Source organism: Paramisgurnus dabryanus, chromosome 3, assembly GCF_030506205.2.
Source record: "Paramisgurnus dabryanus chromosome 3, PD_genome_1.1, whole genome shotgun sequence".
NCBI classification, from domain to species: Eukaryota; Metazoa; Chordata; class Actinopteri; order Cypriniformes; family Cobitidae; genus Paramisgurnus; species Paramisgurnus dabryanus.
In genome coordinates this window covers 20,969,606-20,992,204 of record NC_133339.1, presented here as the reverse complement: position 1 = coordinate 20,992,204, position 22,599 = coordinate 20,969,606, and the positions used below count along the sequence as shown (strand labels likewise).

General features: G+C 34.3%; 3 protein-coding genes and 1 long non-coding RNA gene across 7 annotated transcripts; all 4 read left to right on the top strand.

Moving 5' to 3' along the window:
* Positions 1-1,031: 1,031 nt before the first annotated feature.
* On the top strand, positions 1,032-4,041 carry LOC135733771 (uncharacterized). 4 transcript variants are annotated; one of them, XR_010527008.2, is made up of 6 exons: positions 1,032-1,268; positions 1,975-2,120; positions 2,441-2,543; positions 2,684-2,769; positions 2,850-2,964; positions 3,104-4,041. It is a non-coding gene; the product is annotated as an uncharacterized lncRNA (long non-coding RNA). The 4 variants fall into 4 exon arrangements; XR_010527007.2 differs by lacking the exon at positions 1,032-1,268 and having other exon boundaries at positions 1,427-2,120; positions 2,441-2,539; XR_010527006.2 differs by lacking the exon at positions 1,032-1,268 and having other exon boundaries at positions 1,427-2,120.
* A 5,654-nt stretch (positions 4,042-9,695) lies between these two features.
* Positions 9,696-11,693, top strand: gh1 (growth hormone 1). Its single transcript, XM_065277549.2, has 5 exons — positions 9,696-9,747; positions 10,029-10,168; positions 10,331-10,447; positions 10,606-10,767; positions 11,047-11,693. Exons 1-5 carry the CDS (start codon positions 9,738-9,740, stop codon positions 11,248-11,250), a joined length of 633 nt encoding a protein of 210 aa, XP_065133621.1. The 5' UTR covers positions 9,696-9,737; the 3' UTR covers positions 11,251-11,693.
* A 351-nt stretch (positions 11,694-12,044) lies between these two features.
* On the top strand, positions 12,045-17,549 carry rdm1 (RAD52 motif containing 1). Its single transcript, XM_065277550.2, has 7 exons — positions 12,045-12,315; positions 12,740-12,919; positions 14,342-14,464; positions 14,804-14,966; positions 15,174-15,272; positions 15,398-15,477; positions 15,580-17,549. The coding sequence occupies exons 1-7, from the start codon at positions 12,211-12,213 to the stop codon at positions 15,670-15,672; spliced, it is 843 nt and encodes a 280-aa protein (XP_065133622.2). The 5' UTR covers positions 12,045-12,210; the 3' UTR covers positions 15,673-17,549.
* Positions 17,550-19,836: 2,287 nt separating this feature from the next.
* Positions 19,837-21,867, top strand: ifnphi3 (interferon phi 3). The gene is made up of 5 exons (XM_065277762.2): positions 19,837-20,781; positions 20,890-20,976; positions 21,082-21,228; positions 21,325-21,420; positions 21,513-21,867. The coding sequence occupies exons 1-5, from the start codon at positions 20,656-20,658 to the stop codon at positions 21,603-21,605; spliced, it is 549 nt and encodes a 182-aa protein (XP_065133834.2). The 5' UTR covers positions 19,837-20,655; the 3' UTR covers positions 21,606-21,867.
* Positions 21,868-22,599: the final 732 nt, after the last annotated feature.

Sequence of the window (22,599 nt, the reverse complement as noted above, 5' to 3'; positions counted from 1 at the left end):
TATGGAGCTAAACTCTGGACAATTGCCTTCCTAAAAACCCCTTTCAGGTGGCTCAATGGCTCAGTGGGTAGCACTGTTGCTTCTCAACAAGAAGGTCCCTGTGTCAGCGGGGGTTACTCCGGGTACTCCGGTTTATGTCTATGGACAAACCTGTGTGGATTAACCAGTTCTCGCCATGAATATTAGATAGCCATAGATGCTGAGAATATAGATGCTTTCAAATGCCACATGCTTAGTGGTGCCACCTTGTGTCTAGAAATAAAACAGAGCGAACACTTCAGCCAAAAAAAGTACCATTGGTGATATTTTTGCAACTTAAACTGTGTTCTTGCATTTATTTGTTTATTTATTTGTATGTTTAAGAAATTACACCTTACCGTGTGATTGGGCCTTATACTGACCTGAGTTTCTATTCATAATCACTGGTTTGGTTTTCAGTGAAAGGAAGCTGTTCCTAGATCCACCTGACTGACAGAGAGTATTGGTTTCTCACACTTGACTGACAGGTACCAAGTTCAGTGGGTAGACACTCATCAGAAAGCATGAACAGCTGAAGCATCGCGGAGGATTTATCTCTGGCACCTGCTGCCATTACGATTGTAACCACAGGGTGGAAGTAACTTACAGTCTTCGAATACCTTATGACCTTATGATCTCTCTCTCTCTCTCTCTCTCTCTCTCTCTCTCTCTCTCTCTCTCTCTCTCTCTCTCCTCCTCTCTCTCTCTCTCTCTCTCTCTCTCTCTCTCTCTCTCTCTCTCTCTCTCTCTCTCAAACTGATCTGAGAACAGAAAGAGGTATACACACTGGTGTACAGAGATTAAGTTCTGGTTCCAGTTACAATAAATCCCTACCAAAAGGGATAGTTCACCCAAACCTAAAAATTTGGTCATTATTTGCTCACCCTCATGTTGTTCCAAACCTGTATAAGTTTCTTTATTCTGTTAAATACAAAAAATATATTTTGATAAATGATGAGGGTACCCATTGATTTCCATAGTAGGAAAAACAAATACACAGCAAAATCATCAGTGTTAAATTTTCAGGGATGGTGTTAAATACACAGTGTTGATGCTGTTTTAACACTATCTGGTAATAAAATAACACTGCCATTGCTAGGCCAGTGTTATATTCACGACAGTGTCAGTGTAAAACAAGGGTGTTATCAGATTTCACTCTGAGCGGTGTAAATCAAGCCACGCCTCCACTAAACATTTCCTGTCAGGGATTTTACCGCCATTTTCTTTCACAGGAGGACTGAAGAGATCAGGTAAATTAGTCTCATAATATTCACATGGTTTAGCTAAATTAAACTGTTATTTCTCTGTCTGACTCTACGCAGCCATATGCCAAAAAACCTAAATAAGATATTTTTCACATTTTATTTCCCCTTTGTTCGTTATTTGGTTCAGTTTAATCGGAGCTACCTTGTGTTACGTTGTTCCCTTGTTAGTTTAGTATAAAGTTAAACTGCTAGCTAAAAGTTTAAAACCAAGAAGGATAATATTAACAGGAGATATGAACGAAAGAATTGAACCATGATAAAACGCGACATGCACTACAAATTGAAGGTATGAAATTAAGTTAAATGAAAGCTCGTTTATTCACCATATGATGCTCGTTATGAGGTAATCATATAGGCTAGATACCGCGAGTTAACGAGGTCGTTTACATGCACGTGAGTGCACGGATATCGGTTAATTATTCAAATTACTGAAAAACACGGAGAAAACCGCAACCGCATCGTCATGTGTTTTTCTAAGATGTATGCAAACAGGGGAAATATCGCCAAACCAACAATTCATTTTACCAAAACCTCACAATATATCATCATTTGTATGCACATTTTGCTGGATTGGATGCATTGTGTGTTGTAAGCTTTTCGTGGCGCTAGATGTCAGACAGATGCAAATGGCAAATACATACGGAAGTGTAAAACGTGTATGGCGAACATTTGTTTTTTTCTGTCATTATAGATGCTAGTTTGGTGAAAGTACACACTGAGTGCTTCAAATCATTCAGAAGAGATGCTGTTTTTAGGGCAGTTTATTAAAGAAGACCTGACATGGATGACTTCCAATGAGAAACGACTGCTAATACTTATATAAATTCATTACAGAAGGTAAGTTTATATATTTATACATATAAATAATTTTATTTGACATAACTGAACAGTTAACCAATCTTTTTAGTATATGTAGTTTTGTACATATTATGGTTATTATTAATCTGGAAAGAAACTCACATGACCTGCTGCCAACTTTTATAAAAATATATTATCTTCTCATACATCGTTTTGCTATTGATGTCATATTAAATAGCAATCAAATTGATTACTATTTTGAAAATGTATAAATGAAGATTCATATTGTCTTGAGTGCTGTTTTTAATATAAAAAGAATGTTGAGTTTTCAGAGTCTTTATTGTCATTTTTTGTGATAGGACCCTATCAGACTATATTTGAATACGGCATACCCATGAATTCTGGAACTGTTATTCCTTAACCCAGTTTGGAGGATAAGAGCTTACCAACTAGTTACAGTATGTGAGTACACACAGTACATTTGTACTGTACACTGTCTCTAACATGATTTATTATACTGAGATGATTTTGATTCAAATAACGGTTAAAACTGCACCCTTTTTGGTATTTTCTTGACTCTTTTTGTCTTTGAAAATCTGCAGAAATATGCTGAGGTGATGTATTGCAAAATAGCCAACATACAACAATATGGATGACCCTCTGTCTGGTCAACAGGAGTTTAAATATGGTAAGTGTACATGGGTTTGCTACTTTTACGGTTTTAAAGTTTAACTGTATACTCATGGTGTTTCAATTCTGTTTTGCTAGGACGGGACAGTGATGTGGCAGCTCTTCCCTGGCTCATTCACCTCTTGCCTTCATTTGTGAAAGGAAGAAAGACTGGAGAGGGTCAATGTGCAACTGAAGCTACTGATTGTGCTATGTACGTTTTTTTTAGTATTTTGTTCTAGTTATTTATTCAGCAGTTAGTTTGCTTGCATTGTTCACCCCATGTAAATGCATACAAGTTCATAAATACACATCAAATACATTCATAAAATACACTCTTTTAAAACACTTAGGTGATGAGCATCAATCCATGCTTTGAGGTGGATGGATCAGCACAGCCCTGCCTGCACTGCGTTGGGAACAGAAGTTGCATCCAGAATTTTTGCATCATTCTGGACCAAAAAGCCATTCCCTCCATGATGAAGACCACTGATGCAGCCTTCCACTACATCATGAGTAAAACAACTACAGAACTAAATACCAGGTTGGAACGTATTTAAGAAAAATGAAACGTCTTTTGAATTGAAATGTCTGTTTTGTTATGGAAAAATCTTTAGTATTGTGAAGGATAAGCATTTCTGCCTGCCAGTAAGGTAATTGCAGTGTATTTTAATGTTCAAGTTTTGAGTAGGGTGGCTAATTTTTTTTTACTCATTTGATATATTAAAGACCTTATAATAAGTGGTTTTCATGTCCCTGCGCTGTGGTATAAGATAACTTTCATTATTCCATACTGTATTATGTATTCTAATTGTAGCTGAGGTATTTAAATAAGCAGTATTAAATGCAAAGTGTTGTGTGTATCAATGTAAATATTAAATGTGATGTACTTTAATAAAAAGAGGTTTTGCAATATTTCTTGTCATTTGTCTTTTATAGAAACAACCCATTAGCAACAAAAGTGGCTATTAATCAGTATTTTAACACTTAACATTGTTGAATTCACATTACACTGGTGTTGACCTTAAATTAGGAGTGTTAATTTTTAACACTGTATTTCTGTGCCAACACCAGTGTAGTGTGGAAACAACAATGAATAGTGTTGAACAAAGTGTAAAATTTAACAATATTGAGTGTTAAATTAACATATAATGAGTGTTGTTAAATTAACACTACACTTTTGACTAAATTAACACAGTGTAGTGTGGACACATATACACACTTTTCAAGTGTTAAATTTGACACCCTGGGTGTTATTTTAACACCAGTGATTTTGCTGTGTACTATGGAAGTCAATGGGTACAGTCAACTGCATCACTCATCATAAAATCTTTTTTTTTTCAACAGAATAAAGAACACTGTAAAAAAATTGCAGGATTTTTGTTAAATCAACACATATTTTTTTGTTAGTTTAAAACTTGAAACATTAAAGGAATAGTCTACCCTTTTGCCATATTAAACTATGTTATTACCTCAACTTAGACAAATTAATACCTACCTATCTTTTTTCAATGCGTGCACTGTACAGCGCGTCGTGAATGTGTTAGCATTTAGCCTAGACCCATTCATTCCTATGTTACCAAACAGGGAAGCCAAACACTTCCATGTTTTCCCTATTTAAAGACTGTTACATGAGGAGTTATACTAGTAAGTATAGTGCCACAAAATAAAACTTTTTTTTTGGTACCATAGGCATGGGCGCGGGAAGTGGGGGTGCTGCAGGTGCTGGTGGCAAAGATTTAAAACTGCAATGACCATAAAATTATAGCTTGTAAATGTCTCTGATTGTTGTTTGTTACTGTTCCAATACATTTTGTATGTCATCATGTTTGGGCTGTGTGATGAAGAGAGAATGATTAATTTAGTAATTTTAAAATGATTTAAAATGTGAATGCGATTCAGCCCATAAGCTGCGTGTATAAGCATAACACACAAGCACGCACACTCACAGCCACATAGAACGAATTACTATCTGTAGCTTATCTATCAGCTTCGCAATGTCTCAGAAGAGAATTTTTTATTTTTTTTCAATAACACAGCCCAAAAGTCCCAAGGACTAGCGTTATTTGTCCAAATGACTCACATATCAGAAAAAGGTATTTTTTTTAATAAAAAAACTATTTAAAAATATAGCCAAATTGTTTCGCGGTGTTTAACGCACATGTAAATGTAAAAGAACATTTAAAGTAAACATTTAAAGTAAAAAAGATTGAAGTAAATTATTTAAACGACATGAAAGGAACTAAATTGTAAAGCCTCGATGTACAATAAGGAACATGCGCATTTAAGAGTGGTGGGTATTTAAAAAATTAATATAAATTATTCCCATGCATCGATTTTAATGTTAAACATCTATAAATCCAAATGAATCTTCCCGCGACTCTGACCATAGGAATGAATGGGGCTAGGCTAAATGCTAACACATTCATAACGCACTGTACAGTGCACGCATTGAAAAAAGATAGGTATGTATTAATTCGTCTAGGTTGAGGTAATAACATAGTTTAATATGGCAAAAGAGTAGACTATTCCTTTAAGTTAAACAATTTCAACTTGAATTCATATCAACTTTTTTAAGAAAAAAATGTGGTTGAATTGACTTTTATTTTTTTTAAAGTGAAACTTATACAGGTTTGTAACAACATGCGGTGAGCAAGCAAATAATGACAGAATTTGCTTTTGTAAGTTGTTTTGGATAACAGCGTCTGCTAAATGTCTAAACGTAAATATAATTTGCAACGTGGCACACAGTGCTTGACCAGTCCTCCAATTGGCAACATAAAAATATCACACAAACAGGCACAGGACCTCACTCCTGTGAGTCATAACTCTGTCCTTTTGTATAATTTAGTCACAGAGTAGATCATGAACTTGTGATCAAAGCAACCAGTGTTGATGACAGTCATTTCCGCAGATCTGGCAGTTTGGTTACAAAAGGTAAAGGAGAAAACAGAGGTGGACCAGCTGTTGTGGTGGTAGGCCAAGTAGAGCAAATGCATGAGCGTATCACGGTCTTATAAACTATTTGGTTAGTTTAAATCATTTTAATTTATGTGTGCAATTCAAGTGCTATTCAGACAGTGCCGGCCCGAGCCTTTTAGGGGCCCTAAGCAGAATTTGTTTGGGGGGGCCCCCAAACCAATTTTTTAATAAAAAAATTAAGAAATTACAAACATTTATAAAAAGAAAAAAGTTGCACGTTAAGAGCGAGCCGAACTGTCACACCACTAGCTGCTGCTCCACAACTTAAACATACTGTAAATAATCATGCAAACATACCTTTATCTTGCTCTTTTTCTCTTCCTCTGTCTTTTTCTTCTTTCTCTTTTCAGCACCAGAGGGATACATAGCCTACTTTTTTGTAACATGGCTTATCATTTATTACAGTTACGCGCACTTGCATACCGGCGCAAAGTGTCAATTCAGGCGAGGTGTCTATATTGCGCATGACTCAAACGCTAGCACTGCAGACACACATCAGTTGCCTGCAAATCAGATTTTTTTGTCTTGAATAATTAATTTATTCATTCGTATTCATTCATTCATTTATATTACTTGTTTAAGTTATATAATAAAAAACGATTGGGGGCCCCCTAGTGGCCATGGGGCCCCAAGCAGCTGCTTAGTTCGCTTATGCCTCGGGCCGGCCCTGTATTCAGATGTGATGTTAAATTACATTTTGTTAAATGGTCCATGTTATACAAACATGTTATATTAGATTTCATAAATCAGTTAATTATTTGACTATAATATACTTTGAAATGTAGAAAGATAAAGTTTTTTTTTAAGATATCAAGACATAATATGTGACCAACCTGTGAAATCACAGCTAAAGTCATTTTTTGTGATTAACTGTTTTTACATAAATCATCCTACATAATGTAAAGAATATTCTGTGAGAAAACAGCCTTGATATCTTTATATTAATTAAGTAAGATCATGTGAAAGATCACAATCATATGAAATCAATAACTGAAATCAAACTTTGATTCTCCAAATCTCATTATTAGATTATGAGACTGTTTAACTTTTTTTAAATCAATTCAATTTTATTTATATAGCTTTTTTCACAATTGTTAATTGTTTCAAAGCAGCTTTACATTAATAGATTCAGGAGAAAAAGCAGAAAAATTAATGGACAACATAAGCAGCAAAATACAGTGGCAAAGATTAAACGTTGTCCTAGCGAGTGTAGTAATAACGTATAGAAGAGGGTGCTAAGTTTAGCCAATGTCAGCTGATCATCCTATAGTATATATTAGATACTATTTTATTACATTTAATGGGAAGTAAAACATTTAAAATTACACTGTCAGAAAAAAGGGTACAAAACTGTACCTTTTTAGTCGCTGGGGTGGTACCCCAAGTTACCATTTTGTACCTTTACAGGTATATAAACATAATACAATGTTGTACCTTTTGAGGTACATTACTGTTCCTTAAGGATCTATTGTGTACCGTTAAAGGTACAGTTAACCGTTTGTAACCGTAAAATTTAACTGGTAAAAAATGGTTTCTTATGGTACACAATTGGTTCTTAGGGTATAATATTGTACCCCATAAGGTACAACATTCAATGTGTTGTATACCCATAACGGGACAAAAAGATACCTTTCAGGGTACCACACCAGCGACAGAAAAAGCAACAACTTTGTACCTTTTTTTCTGACAGTGTATATATAAATACAAAGTAAACAGGGGCAGCCGAAGGTCATTGGTCAGACATCGGCCATTGAGTTTTTAAACCATATTCACATTGAGTGAACTGAGTTACATGAATTAAGTTAAATCAGGCATCAAAGCATTTAAATATTTTGGAAAAGGGGTTAAGGCCCATTGTTTGATCAAAGAAATTTATCAGCAGGCCAGCATGAGGTTAAAACAACATGGTTTTGCAAGTCGATTAAACCTACTATTTTGCATTTTGATTTGTAATAATTTGACATAACTTACTAAAAACGAGTTAAAATAATTAAAGTTAAGTTAAAGTAACATAAACTATGTGTTGATTTGACATAATGTTTTACAGTGCACTTATGTGAATATGTAAAAATAGTCAGAATGCAAAAATCCCTTCAGATTTTGGCTGATTTAGACCAAAAAGATCTTAAAAAGCATTAAAGGGGACAGAGAATGAAAAACCCTGAAAACCCTGTCTGAATACCCTGTCTTTGTTGAATAATGGTAGTCTACCCGCATTCACAAACATACAAAAAGTGCTAGACATGCTAAACATCTCAGTCTCATAGAAATTCCTCTTTTAGAAATGTCAGCCAGAAAACGGCCCAATCTGAAAAACTGATGCTTATGACATCACAGGCATCTCACTGCCCCTCCACTTTAAAATAATTGGCTGCATTTTTTGAGTGGCAGCAAAGTCAGCCAATCAGTAATGAGATTGTAACTTAAGCCAGTAGGGGGAGCCAAATAGGTGCAAAACCACTTGTTTAAAATCCCCCACCCTAATAGAGCTATCTGAGAGAGGTTTTAGGAAGCTTCTAAGGCATTACAGACCCAAACAAAAACATGTCACATCACAGAACAAGGGTAAATACCCCTTTCAATCACTCTATGTCACCTTTAAAGTGATAAAAAAAATCTTGCATCTGTAGTGGAAGATTTTTTATTTTTATTTTTAATTATAGTTTATGAACTTATAATTGTTAAATGGAAAATCCTGTTCTTCTGTTCTAGTGAAAGATTTCTGTTCTTTCCATCTGTTCAGTAGTAAAATGTCCAAAGACTAGAACATTATGCAAAGTCCTACCAGATAAGATAAAGGGGGGCTAGTGAATGAGATAATTAACAAATGATGAACAAGTGGAAAAACTCAGTAAACGGTAGAGTTTCACTGAGAACAAAATAATTTCTTCTATTTGACCAGATGTGCTTCAACTGATATGTTTCTTAGTCATTGATAAATTGAAGGTTTATTTTCTAAGTGACGCTGGAACTATGATGAAATCTTTGGATCATGGGCGTAGATGGGATGACTGTGTTTTTCAGTATCTTACTATAAATATGTGCTCAACCTTGTAAACGGGGCTCTTAGGTTTTTAAACTTCTAGCACCACGGGGGTGAGAGCCTATTCTGCAGAATATATTAAATTCAGACAAAGAAAATTCTGTCGACAGTGTGTCTGTGTGATCCTTGACTTTCACTCTTAGTGAGTATTATTTGATGCGGCTAAAATTCCACGACACATCTCCAAACCAGAATACTTTGCAACCTTATAATGCAACCTTAAGAGTCACCAAGCATACGGCCACACTCTGAGATGCTTATGCATGAGCCCTGACATTGAGTTACGACCGGCAGAACAGCTATGAGGGTAAACAGATTGTATTCTGTTTTTCTTGGTGAGGGATTAAACTATTCATTTCACAGTGACATTTCACAACCCTAAAACCAATGAATATTACTCACACACCGACCTCGAATCTGAATAGGAAAATCCTTCCATCTCCCCGAAGTGACAACACACGTATATGACCCGATTTACTCTCATAATTATTGATTATGTGTCCTTTTCGGAAGCAAATGACACCATGAACATGGTGACACTACAGACATACTACTCTTGGACTATTTGTTCCTGGATTAATTAAAACATAATCTCAGTATGGTTTTTCACCAAAAATCACATAATAAACTATCTTTCACATATCTTTCTGCTATGTTCAAATGATGACATTCAAGTAAAATGTAAAAATTATGACTTCCTTATGTTAGTGCCAGCATAATTTGGTACTGAAGCAATGGTAATAGCCATACAAATACATGACCGGAACTACATCACTAACGTATAAGGTGTCAATATACACATAACATGCATATTAAAATTTATGTTCTCATGGAAACATTTCTGTCAACATGCATCAAAACATGTAAACTTCACATATAAATATCAGCACACCTGAGCTAGTAACCCAAACATTCACCAACCTTCAACTAAGATCACAAGATTTTCATCTACCTGGAGCGAAATGGCTAAAGGTATGGTTTTGATGAATCGGATACACGGTAACCTGTTCAGTTCATTGATTTCTTTTCACATAAAATGCAATTTTAATGTTTCTTACCTAAATGTTTCCTATCAGATGCTTTAGTTTTTGATGATTGTCATATTAGGTTATTGGATCACAACAAGAAAAAAACTAAACATTTAAGATTTAATGTAAAAATACTTTATTTGTTATTCTGGTTATTTGGTCATGTCATCTGTAGCTTAAATAAAGCATGTTGCATGTGAAAATGTCACGCTTTTATTTTCTTAGCTTTAGTGCTGCTGTCTTTGGTCCTGGTCAGTGTTTTTGTGAATAATGGGACTGCCTCAGAGAACCAGAGGCTCTTCAACAACGCAGTCATCCGTGTACAACACCTGCACCAGCTGGCTGCAAAAATGATCAATGACTTTGTAAGATTTTCACTTATTATATAAATATCTAAAAAAAAAAATCCAAATGGAGCCAGATTCGTCATGAATATTGTTGTTTTATATTTCTGTTCCCAATCTCTTAATTATATTATGAGACTTTTGCCTGTTTTTACCATCGCTTTTTGCATTTTCATTATCAAGGAGGACAGCCTGTTACCTGAGGAACGCAGGCAGCTGAGTAAAATCTTCCCATTGTCCTTCTGCAACTCTGACTCTATAGAGGCTCCCACTGGCAAAGATGAAACGCAGAAAAGCTCTGTGAGTATCCAGCATCATTAGAAATTAATTATGTTTCACAAATAAATACCGGACTATAACAAATTAAGTGAAACTTTAAGCTTCTTCAGCGATCCTTGATAACAGTTCAACATGACCAGTGGTCTGAAACCTCTCTGAACATTTCTTTGCTTTTTTAGGTGCTGAAGCTGCTTCGCATCTCCTTCCGCCTCATTGAGTCTTGGGAGTATCCCAGCCAGACCCTTAGTGGAACCATCTCAAACAGCCTGACCATCGGCAACCCCAGCCAGATCACAGAGAAGCTGGCCGATCTGAAAGTGGGCATCAGCGTGCTCATAAAGGTGTGTGTGTGTGTAAGAGCTTAAAAGATAGAGTTCAGTCATCACATGCAGGTAAATCTTGCATTAGTAGTGCAATGGTTGTGGGTTTGATCCTAGGGAACGTACACACTTATTAATATATACTTTGTTGTATTGTACATAAATGTAATTTGGGCCTACATCAATTTTATTATCTTGCTTTTATGGCCTCATCATGACACAATAAAAACCACTTTCTCTTATTTAAAAAATTCATATTTGCTAAAACTATTCAATAATTTGGAATTTGTATCTGCACAGGGATGTCTTGATGGACAGCCAAACATGGACGATAATGACTCCCTGCCATTGCCTTTTGAGGATTTCTACTTGACTTTGGGGGAGAATAACCTCAGAGAGAGCTTTCGTCTGCTGGCCTGCTTTAAAAAAGACATGCACAAGGTTGAAACCTACCTGAGGGTTGCGAACTGCAGGCGATCCCTCGATTCCAACTGTACCCTGTAGAGGGCGCCAGTAGACAATTAGCCATAGCCTGTAATACGATTGTGCTTTGCTACAAATCAAAGACCAGATTATGTCCTCAAACCCCCTTAAACCCAAGTATTTTCTGGTCCTAAATTTGCAGGAAAGTTCAGTCGGGCAAGGCTAAGTCTCATGTTTAATCTTTTCATGCCACTATTGTATTTATTTATTCTTTTTAGGGAGCACTCGTTCATAATTTATAAAGAGATGAATTAATTAATTCAAAGCAAAAAGGTTAAATCCGATTTACCATTTCAAATGGTGCTAAGAAATGTATGTTAATGTCTTTTGAAATGTGTCTAAATTTACTTTAAAATAAAAAAGTGCTCTAGTATGTTTTACTAGGCTTAAAATCAGTGTCCATAATGTAATTTGAGTTCACTCCCATAAGTATTGCAATGTCTTAGATCGTGCCTTAAACCTTGTAAGCGTATCCTATTTTGTTCTTGTTTGCTCTGTTTGTCTTTATCCATTAAAGTGTTAAATGCATTTAATGTGTATGACTACCTTATCTTACTTCGGTCCACTGGACGTGTAAGTGTGATATTACCGTAGTGATTCCTTCAGATTTCAGACACCACTAGTGCACTATGTAGATGATCGGTTAAATAGGTGCGTAATGTTTTCAAAATACCGCGAGAACGTTTCGAAAACACTGTTTTGACTGTGGTTTGCGCAGCGCTGCATGAATTCTACATAAAAACGCAGGCGACTAGACGGACCACCCATTGTCCAATCACAGGGCTTTACGTAACGTGACGTCAAAGAGCGGGAAGTGCAAATCTGTTTACGGAAGTTGTTGAGGAAAACCCGTGTTAACTAGATTTTTATATTTATTAACAGTTTTATTTCAATATTTCCGTTTAATTTCAATTATATGTTTCATGAGGTAACACTGCTGGTGTTTGGCGAGGGGTAGCTTCATTTAAACATAATATTTCGATGGATATCGAGGTCGATATAATTGAGTTCAAAGTTCCTGTCGAAAACAACAAAACCATTTTTATTTGGGACATTCAGCCGATATTTTCAGAGGCGTATATTTTTGTAAGTAAAATATGATAATACATAATAGACAACAGTTAAGCTAATTTACGCCTGAGAAACTGAATTCTAACGTGTTTGTTGTCTGCACAAATGAGTTCAATTTAAACACTATAACGTAACGTATAGGTGATTTTTAAATTAAGCATTTACAAAAATTCATTATATTGTTTGAATCTTTACTAATGTTGTAGGTTTAAAAAAAATACAATGATTTGTTTGGACAAAAATATTAATACTCAGTTCTTTCTCAACGGACTGGACTATTCACCTTGCTCTGTCATTTTAGCTTTGATAGTTTTAAACAGTAGGTTAGCAGTTTCAATACTGGACTGTTAGGGATTTGGATTGCCAAGTCTACATTAATAGTGTACACTGACACAACTTCAGGCCTAACTGGTTTTCATTTAACCTCACACTATTTCAGGAGTCCCTGTGGAAAGTGTATTCAGCATTTGGAGCTCTCTATCTGGTGAAGGTTTGTCCCAATGCCACAGTAGCTGAACCGGGCTTCTACGCACTGGTGAAGTTTTACTCAGCAATTCAAGCGTCCAAAGCTCAGCGGGCCACTGATAAACAATGTCTTTTTCAAAACTCGCCTGTAAAGGTATCAGATTGTGTTACAGCTAAAGTTCAAGTCAAAGCATTGTTTAAAATAGTAGGTTTGGAGGTTTTTGATGCCACCAACGTATTGGTGACTCGATTGTCAGCTGATCAATTCATTTGAAAATGTTACAGATTTATTTTTGTTGAGATTTCTTTTTAAGAGGGTTTAGAAACCTTAGGAATAAAAGTTATTAGTATTAGGGCTGCAAGATCAAAATAATGCAAATGTGCACATCACAGTAAGGATACAGCAATGATTTGTAATAACTGAATGATTTTCAAAAACGTATGTGTAGTCAAAGTTTCAGGTTGATGCAAATAGCAGAGAGACTGGCAAAACAGAGAAAACATACTATCAGGGCTCCAGACTGCCACCAAATGGGGGCATTTTGCTACCAAAATTTGAGAGTGTGCCACTGAATTTTACATCCAGTCGCACATGTGCGACCAGTAAATTTGACCTTTTGTTTTGTGATGTGACAGTGAATTTGAAACAGCACATTGTACTTTCTGCATCTATCACCAAAGTATTTATTAGTAATATAGTGGAAATTTGTAAAAATTTGATTATTTGGTTAGCATGTTGATTTACGGTGTGTGCCCCTAAATTTTTTGGTTGCGCCCCTAAAATTTTCAGTTGGGGGCCACTGTGCTCCTAGTAAAAAAGTTCAGTCAGGAGCCCTGGATACTCTTTACCAAAAAGAATTTGAATCGTGTTTGTTTTTAAATATAGTTTATTACCATTTAAATTGATTTTACAAACTTAAAGGAAGCAATATCGTTTTGCACATCATATATGTGAACTTGGACCCCAAAACCAGTTACAAGTCGCATGGGTATTATTTATAGCAATAGCCAACAAAACATTGTATGGGTCAAAATTATCGATTTTATTAATGCCAAAAATCATTAGGATATTAAGTAAAAATTATGTTCTATGAAGATATTTTGTACATTTCCTTCCGTAAATGTATTAAAAATGCATTTATTATTAGTAATATGTGTTGCTAAGGACTTCATTTGGACAACTTTAAAGGCAATTTTCTTAGTAATCCATCAGATTCCAGATTTTCAATTAGTATCTCGGGACAATTAATATTTTGCTATCCTAATAAACCATACGTCAATGGAAAGTTATTTATTCAGCTTTCAGATGATGTATAAATCTCAATTTCCAAAAAATTAACTTTTATGTTTTTGGTCCAGGGTCACATATAGAATTATTGAGCAAGTTATCTCATATATCATTATTTTCTTCAGTATCATGCAGCCCTCATTTTTTATCCTATATCTCAAATGCTCTTTTAATTTCTTGTTGGATACTCCATCATTTGTAAGTCACTTTAGGTAAAAACATCTGTTAATGATAAATAAAATATAATAAAAATATAATTTTCTTTCTGTCTTTCTGCCATCCACTCAGGTCAGACTGAGTACAAAACAAAATCTCGCCTTTTATACTCCTAAACCTCTGAGTCTTTCCAAATGTCTGGACCTGGCCCATCACTATCTGGGCTTTAGTGGATGGTCTACTCGCATTATAACTGTAAGCAATCATTATTACCTTGTTAAAACTACTAATGAGTGGTTTCCCGGACAGAGATTAGCTTAAACCGGAACTAAGCCTTAGTTTAATTAGGAAAATAACTAGTTTTAACAAACATGTCTTACTAAAAACATTACTGGTGTGCATTTTGAGGCAAAACAAAGAGCACTGATGTATTTTAAGATATGTCAGTGCAAGTTGTTTTCAGTTTGGAAAGCTCTTACATTTATTTCAGTCTAGGACTAGTCTAATCCCTGTCTGGAAAACCGCCCCTAAGTGTTTGTTTATTCTTGGGCTGTTTGTAGATGAATATATTTACTGAATGTCTATTGTCTACAGTTGAAGGATCTCTCAAGTTGTGTGGATGCTGGGTGTCCAGAAGAAAGAGACAGCCAGGGTGTGCTTTTGAAATATGGCTGCGTAGTAGAGTTGACTCTTAAACAGCATGAAGTGAGCTGTCGCGGGGTTGGTGTGGCAGAAGAGATCATCGACAGTGATCGGGGTGAGTTTACACATTCGTAAGCAATCAGCTTAATTTGATAATTAAGCAATTATTTAAGGGTTGCATAAACCATTATAAAGCAACGAAAAATGAAATAAATGTCAACTATGCTTTAAGGACCAATTTTACGTGTAACAGTGTCACTAATAATAATATAATTTAACACAAAATGACGATACACCTTCTTGAATCTGGTAAATCGATTAGACCCAGAGGAAAAGCTGAGAAAAAGAGGTACACTGATGAAGCGAGCCAAAGACAAAGCTGTAGTGGGTGCCTTTGAAAAAGTGCTTCTCATGGTCCTGGGTAAGTATCACTATCAACGTTTAAATCCATTATACAGTTTCTACTGTATTCTAATCTGTTTATGATACGCATGCATAGGCGATTGTAATTATGGTAGGCCTACAAATGTTGTTATTGTTTTGTAGGAAATGGAAAAATAGCAATTGAATGCAAGTTTGATCCAGATGAGATTCTTCCAGAGGAAAATTCTGAAGGAGTCATAAAGGTAAGCTTTCTTTGGTTCTGTTGACCATTACATAAGTAAAATTCTGTGGTGTTTGGAAATAGACAATCAAAGGGCTAACACAGTCAATTGTTTATCTGGCAGGTTAATGACATCCCTTGGAATGAGTTAGATGGTGCTGACAGTAATACTGAAGAGGACTTCCCATGGGACCTCACTGTGGATGTCCCTCAGTGACACCTGCCTTTAGACCAGCTTTGCCTATCCACAAGCAGCCAATATTTTCCAGATAAGTGACAACCAAAATAAAAAAGTTCCCCATTTTGAACGAGAAATTAGGTTTTGAGGGTTTGCCTTTGATGGAGGGAAATATGCTGTAAAAAGCTTAGGTACTTTTGTGTAAAAATGAATGCTTTGCAAACAATTCAGCGAAAACAGTGTTACAGTTTAACAAACAGTATTTGTGTTACAATGTGCTAAAGTGTCTGCTTCATATTTGACCAAAATAACAAAGTATGTTTTTATATATAAGTTCCAGAGCTTTTGTGGCTGTGGTCTGATTTAAGGCCGCAAGACATGGCCAAAACTAAAACCCACTTATAGAAACTAGAATCCTGACAGCAGGAATACAAGAGAAAACCTCAGATTATCAAAAAACGTGCAAACATTTAAAAGTGACCGTAATGTCACTGTGTTTCAAGCAAACTTTGTGGTTAACCTCATGATCTCAGTTCAACTGGCTGAACATTTCACTTCTTTATTTTCATAAAAACACTTTTTGTTTTTTTGTGTGGCTGATATGTTGCAATAAACTCAAGACACACCATTGGTTTGAATGTCAAGCCAGGTATCAATAATAACTTATATTAAGTAACATTAGCATTGCCACCTTTGTTGGGCATTTCAGTTGCATAATTAAAAAATATTTTTGTTTGTTTAATGTTATGGGTTATAATGTGTAAAATAAAATGTTTAATGGGAGTATACTGTATTCTAACAGCGTGTGCCTCTCTCTCTCTGTTCATCATTTTTTATTTTGTTGGCAGCTTTTTTTTGTAGAAGATATTTTGTTCTTGTCAGGTTCAGGAACATTAGTAGTATAGTATCAGTAGTATAACATATATAGGGGTGGTTTAACGGACAGGGCTTAAGTCTAGTCCAAGACTAAACTGCATGTTTGAGCTGCCTTAATTTCAAAGCAACTTGCGTTCACATATCTTAAAATGTATCTGTGCCATTGTTTTGTCTCGAGATGCACACCAGTAATGTTTTTTGTAATGTCCTAATATAACTAAGGCCTAGTCCTGGATTCATCTAAATACTTTTTCACTCCTGAAAAGTTGTGAAATTGTTACAAATTAGTTCTTTCTAGTTCTGCTCATTTCTAAAATATTTAATTGTTGATCTAAGGAACCCTGTACCCTTTGCCATCAGGTCAAAAAGTTTTTGAACACTAGGTGGCAGTGTTTCATGCACCTAAATTTGCACTTTGTTGCATTGCAGCTTTACTAAGAATTGAGCACCTTACTGTAAGCCACAGCAACAGTGGCAAAAAACTCCCTAAGATGATGGTGGGGAAGTAAAGGAGAAACTTGACAAGAAACCAAAATTTTGTTGGGGAGCTCTTCTACCCAAGACATGTACACCAACCTAAACAAATACACCTTCTCATTTGGCATGTAAACAGGCCGTATACCATTAATATTGTTTAAAGAAATCATATGGTGTTGAGTTGAATATAATAGTGAGTATTTATAAGAATGGTGTATGGGAAATAATATGTTTGACGTTTGAGATTGAGAGCATGGTAGTAGTTAAACATAAGTGTGTCAAAAGTGCAATCATAAGAAAACTAAATCTTTAGTCCATTCAAATATTTATTTTAAAATGTACTTTCTCTGAAATTAAAGAGTTAGAAATTTAATTTGAATTTAGATAATTTTAGAAATACATCCCTAAAAAAATACTGTTGCATTACAGTGTAATAAATACAACATTTGTTTGTTGATATTTAAATATTTAGAAATCCCATGACCTGCATATTTTATATTCATATTTAAAATGCACGTACAGTGATTGAGTGTTCCTTTTGCTAAATGTAAATGTAGCCTAGTTAAACAACGGATGAATTTTTTTTTACAAATGAAATAAGATGATATTTAATATCATTCAATAATAAATAAGATATCATTCAAATAAGATATCTATCTGTGAAATAAGATAAAATTTAGAAATGAGCATGTTCTCAAAAAAGCAGTTAAATAACTTATTTATTTTTACAGTTTTGGAAGTGAATGAAGGTAACTAAGTCCATATAGAGCGTTCAAGATTAAACAAGACTTTGCTGTAGATGTTGAGGCTTGTGTGTATGACTGACAACAAAGACAAAGAGCCTCTGATTCATAATCATCTTGATGAGTATTTTATTAGTTTGGTTGGTCTACTCATGCATAAGTTTGTATGACTGTCTGTGATTTTCTTTGTCTTCATTAATCTTAATCTTCATTTACCTTCAGGGGAATTAGCAAAACCACAAATAATATGACAATGTTTAATTCTTGTCATAAGGTCGTATTTTAAACTTTAAACCAATCATGTGATCTCATTTTTTCATTTGCTCAGCTTGTCCGCACCCTTTCACTTCCCGCTCATCATTTTCACTTTCCACAGAGTTCAATGGGGTCTCTCCACATACCCACAGCATCGAAATGTGCCAGTTATTATTTTTCACTAGAAACAAAGCATAGATGACGTTACAAAAATCTGTGGTTTACTGTGGTTTTGCTTGTAAAACCACAAATGCAGATGGCCAAAACATTCATGGGCAAAAGCTAAAACACGTATTTTAAACAAGAGAAAATACATTAGTGACCCAGTCTGTGAAAACCCAACTAAAATATTTTTCTTTTCTAAATTAAATTATCCTAATGTAAAGAAAAGAACATTATGTGGAAATCAAACCGTTAACCCCTGAAGAAGGTTAAAAAAAATTTACCTGCTGTGTTGATTGTATCTTACAGCGGATTACATTATTCTAATCACAAGAATTCCAGCTTTCCAAAGATATGTAAAATGTTAAGCTTTTTGTTTTTGAGTTGTTGTATTTGATGAAGTTTTCTGCCAAATAATGCAGGGTCCCTCCCAAGGTACCCTGGAATTTTAAGGGGTTTTAATAAACGTAATGTCAAAAATTTAATTTAAAGTGTAATTAATGAATAAAAAGAATTAGATTTTAAGCCTTAAGCCTTGACAAGGTCACATATATTATATCCACCCATAGTGTGTATTTGTAAATTGTAGTTATAAATCTTGACTTGTAGATTTGTAGTTCTTTTGAAGCAGACCGAAAAGGAAGATTTATGTGAAACTGCTACAATGTAGCCCTGTGGGTTGCTTATTGTGAAGAATTAATGAATTTAATATGACATATTTTGTAAGGATTGTTGCATTATTGTATAATTGACAGTGAAAACCATATTATACAACAATAGATACATCTAATGCAATTTGTATGTACAGTATAGGCTACATTGATTTTTGTAAGTGAAAAATAAAATGTATTACATTATATGGACATTATCAGAATATTTGAATATTTATATATGATATTTAAAGGGGGGACATTACATTTTGTCATCTTTACCTCACCATCATGTTGTTTTAAGCCTTTTATTCTGTTGAACAAAAAACATAAGACATTTTAATAAATGATGGTAAGCACACAGTTGATGATACCCATTGACTTCCATAGTATTTCTTTTTCCTAAGTAGGGCTGGGAATTTATTATTGGTAAAGTTGTTTATCCATACAGTGGGGGTTAAAGTTGATGTTCAGGCCAAGCTTTGGCATCTTTCTTTGTACACTTTCTTTCTTTGTATTTTATTCTTTTTGTCTCGGGTAATAGCTCATACACATTGGTAATGGTATTATTTAGCATTTCATGTATTTTTAGTGTAACCATTTGAATCTGTGGTTTAGATTTGATTCAATGTTAATACTTAAGCGATATAATATATTCATATTCTAGCAATGCTCTCCCACATATTTTGCTATCGGTGGTGGTATAAGCAGCAGAAGGGTGTGAGTAAATGATGACAAAAATTAACTTTTTGGGTAAACTATCCCTTTAAGTTGTACTGTTTCTTGTATTTGTTATCACAACATTTATACATTTGGCAGATGCTTTTGTCCAAACTGTAAAAAAAACATTGCTGCCTTAATTTTTTGGTTTTGTTTAATCAACTCAATAATGTACAATAATCATTTTAACTTGCTATTATTTATCTTGACTAGAGATTAGTTGTTATAACATATAAAATATAGTTGATTTAGGTCTTGTAACATTTTATAAGTTGTAATTATTGTTTTAACATGCATTTAAATTTTTGACATGACCTTACTTAAGTCAATATAAATGATATCAATGTTATATTTTTACAGAATGTTCTTTTCATGTTGATTTTATGAAAACAGTCAATCACAAAAGAACAACTGTGGGTTTTCACAGAAACGGTCACAAAAGTTTTCTAAAAGACTGAATGAATATGCCATCTGACATATGCCAATTATAACCCCATAAAAGTGCCATCTTTATAACACAAACATTAGTGTATGAAATACTTGTGAAACAATTCATGAATGACTAAACAGAATTGTTGTTTTTTAGGGCAGCCCTGTGATTAACCAAAACACGTTTCAGCATGCCACATAATAACAGACTGGAGAAGTTCAGCAAAAAGTGAATCATTCAACATAAATTATTTTCAGATCCAGTTTGTTTGTAAATGTTTAGTTTATACCTTAGGCTGTTAGAAACCGCATATTTTAAAACCGTATTTCTTACTCTAACATATAGACACATATGGGGTATCAGTCTTCATGTGGGATACACTGGAATAAAAGAACAAAATAAAGAAAGTGAATTAAAAATTCCCCGGGTTTAAGTGGAAAGTAGCCTAACGTCTTAAGTTTCTTTTCGGTTGTGTTGAAATAATCTCTTTCGCCTTTCAAATCCGTTCGCACAAATGCAGCATATAAACCCAACATCTTCTGTTAGTCTTTCACCAAACGACATACACGATACAAGACAAGTCAACGAGGTAAGCACTCGGTAACTCCTGGCAAATTTATATTCTGATATTGGTCTAGCTGTTTGAATTACAATTAAAGGTCTGCGTTTGACCCTTCAGGTATTCAATCCCGTATAATCATCTATTAAAATGGATCTGCGTTGTGTGGCCTGGTTGTGCAGCATCATCTGCTTTGCGCATATTTATTCACTTCCAACAAACTGCATGCTTCAGAAGCACTTAATAAAGACATCATTTACTCTTCTGGATACTATGGTGCGTAGGATTTTTTGTTATTTCATATTTTTATTTGTTAAATATAGACTAGGTCTAGCAGGAGGCAAAGGTAATGTTTTTATTAACTTTAACAATTTTACATTTTAGGGGGGTCTTTTTCCTGAGCAATGCCTGGAGGACGATGTTAAAATTAATTTCCCTCAAAATGTTTTCGAGGCAAACAATGCGCAACAGGTAACGTCTGCATGTACAGTTTTGAGTAGTTTTGAAGTATTAATAATTGTTTTAGTAGGCAATTAATAATGCTTTTGTTAACTCTTTGTATGTTTTTTTTATCAGGTTGGTGGTGTTGAAAAGGCCATTTACCAAACACTGCAGAATATTGAAGCTTTGTTTCAGAATGATGGTATTCCCAACGAGTGGAATGAAAAGAAGTTGGATGGTTTTTTACACACCATATATCGCCAGATCGATCACAGCAAATGCGTAAGAGAAAGCTTCCCTTTTCTAGCATGGGACTCCAAAGATCACTTTGTTTTTCTTTCTGTCAATCAACATTATTTTTTTCTCTTGTCAATATAGATCCTGGGCAAACCTGAAGCTGGACAACATTCTCTTGAAAGAGATGCAGCGCTCAAAATTTATTTTGAGACCATATCCGCAAATATGAAGCAAAAGGTACAGTAGGCTTGCGTTCTTTTATAAATCTGCTGTTACATTAGAAATGTTCTTATGCTTAATGTCATTTTTTTTTTCAAATGTTTGCGCAGGATTTCAGTTACTGCGCATGGGAAGTCGTGAGAAAGGAGATTCTGCGCACCCTTGACTTCATATTAAAACACAACACAGACATCATGCTATGAGACCCCGGACATTTAATCTAATTTTATTTATTTATTCGTATTTATATTTATTTATTTATTTATTTATTTATGCCTAATGTTGTAACGAAAACACAACTTTTTGCATCTAAAAGCTGTTGTGTCTTTCCATTTAGCACTGAAAAGCAATAACATAACTTTTTTACTGTGTGATCATAACGTTTTTTACTTTTCATAATTACAGTGTTATTTTTGTATTATTTATTTATTTATTTATTGGAAAACACTGAAAATAAAACATTCTTCAAATGCAAAAAATCTCAAATCTTCTGTTTATTTTTCAAAATATGACTTTTGATATAAAAAAAAAATGAATGAGTTGGGATGAATGTGAAGTATTATGATTAATCTTCGCACATAAGCATCTCTCTTACAGAACTGTGACAATATACCCGTAATAAAATACAATAACGAATAATTACTCTTACATTTTTCACAGTGGTTTACCATAATTTAAATTATAATTAAAAATCCATGTTTTTATACAGGAAAATACTTTCTTATTTATACAGTACTTTTTTCCTTAAATTACATACAAATGTATGTACATTTACAATCAAAATATGTAATTGTGTACACTCTTAGAACGAATGTGTTAAAAACAACACATTCGTGTTGATTGTGTGAGGACACACTAAATGCGTTGTCCCAGAATTCACCCATCACTGTGTTATTATTCAAACAACACATTTTGTGTTACTTTTAACACAACTTGTGTTATATTTTAACACAAAATCAACACAAAATGACACATAATGTAACACCGAATGGGTTAAAAGTTTAACGCACAAAGATGTGTAAAAAATGAACACATCCTTTCTAAGAGTGTAGTTGGTTATGTGTTGTTCATTAAATTAAAAGTACATGACCATACAAAAAAATGTAACATAACAAAACACAAACATGTAAAATAATATGTTTTATAATTTATTTGTTGTATAAGTATTAGTATTTAAGTGTATAGGGTCACTTAAGA

Bases quoted from the DNA above. Each gene is read 5' to 3' on its own strand.
- gh1 (XM_065277549.2), top strand. The intron at 10,169-10,330 runs GTAAGATTTTCA...TTCATTATCAAG, and splicing joins CAAAAATGATCAATGACTTT to GAGGACAGCCTGTTACCTGA. The intron at 10,448-10,605 runs GTGAGTATCCAG...TTGCTTTTTTAG, and splicing joins ATGAAACGCAGAAAAGCTCT to GTGCTGAAGCTGCTTCGCAT.
- rdm1 (XM_065277550.2), top strand. From the start codon at position 12,211: ATGGATATCGAGGTCGATATAATTGAGTTCAAAGTTCCTGTCGAAAAC. The intron at 12,316-12,739 runs GTAAGTAAAATA...ACACTATTTCAG, and splicing joins TTTCAGAGGCGTATATTTTT to GAGTCCCTGTGGAAAGTGTA. The intron at 15,273-15,397 runs GTAAGTATCACT...ATTGTTTTGTAG, and splicing joins AGTGCTTCTCATGGTCCTGG to GAAATGGAAAAATAGCAATT.
- ifnphi3 (XM_065277762.2), top strand. From the start codon at position 20,656: ATGGATCTGCGTTGTGTGGCCTGGTTGTGCAGCATCATCTGCTTTGCG. The intron at 20,782-20,889 runs GTGCGTAGGATT...TTTACATTTTAG, and splicing joins TTACTCTTCTGGATACTATG to GGGGGTCTTTTTCCTGAGCA. The intron at 20,977-21,081 runs GTAACGTCTGCA...TTTTTTTATCAG, and splicing joins AGGCAAACAATGCGCAACAG to GTTGGTGGTGTTGAAAAGGC.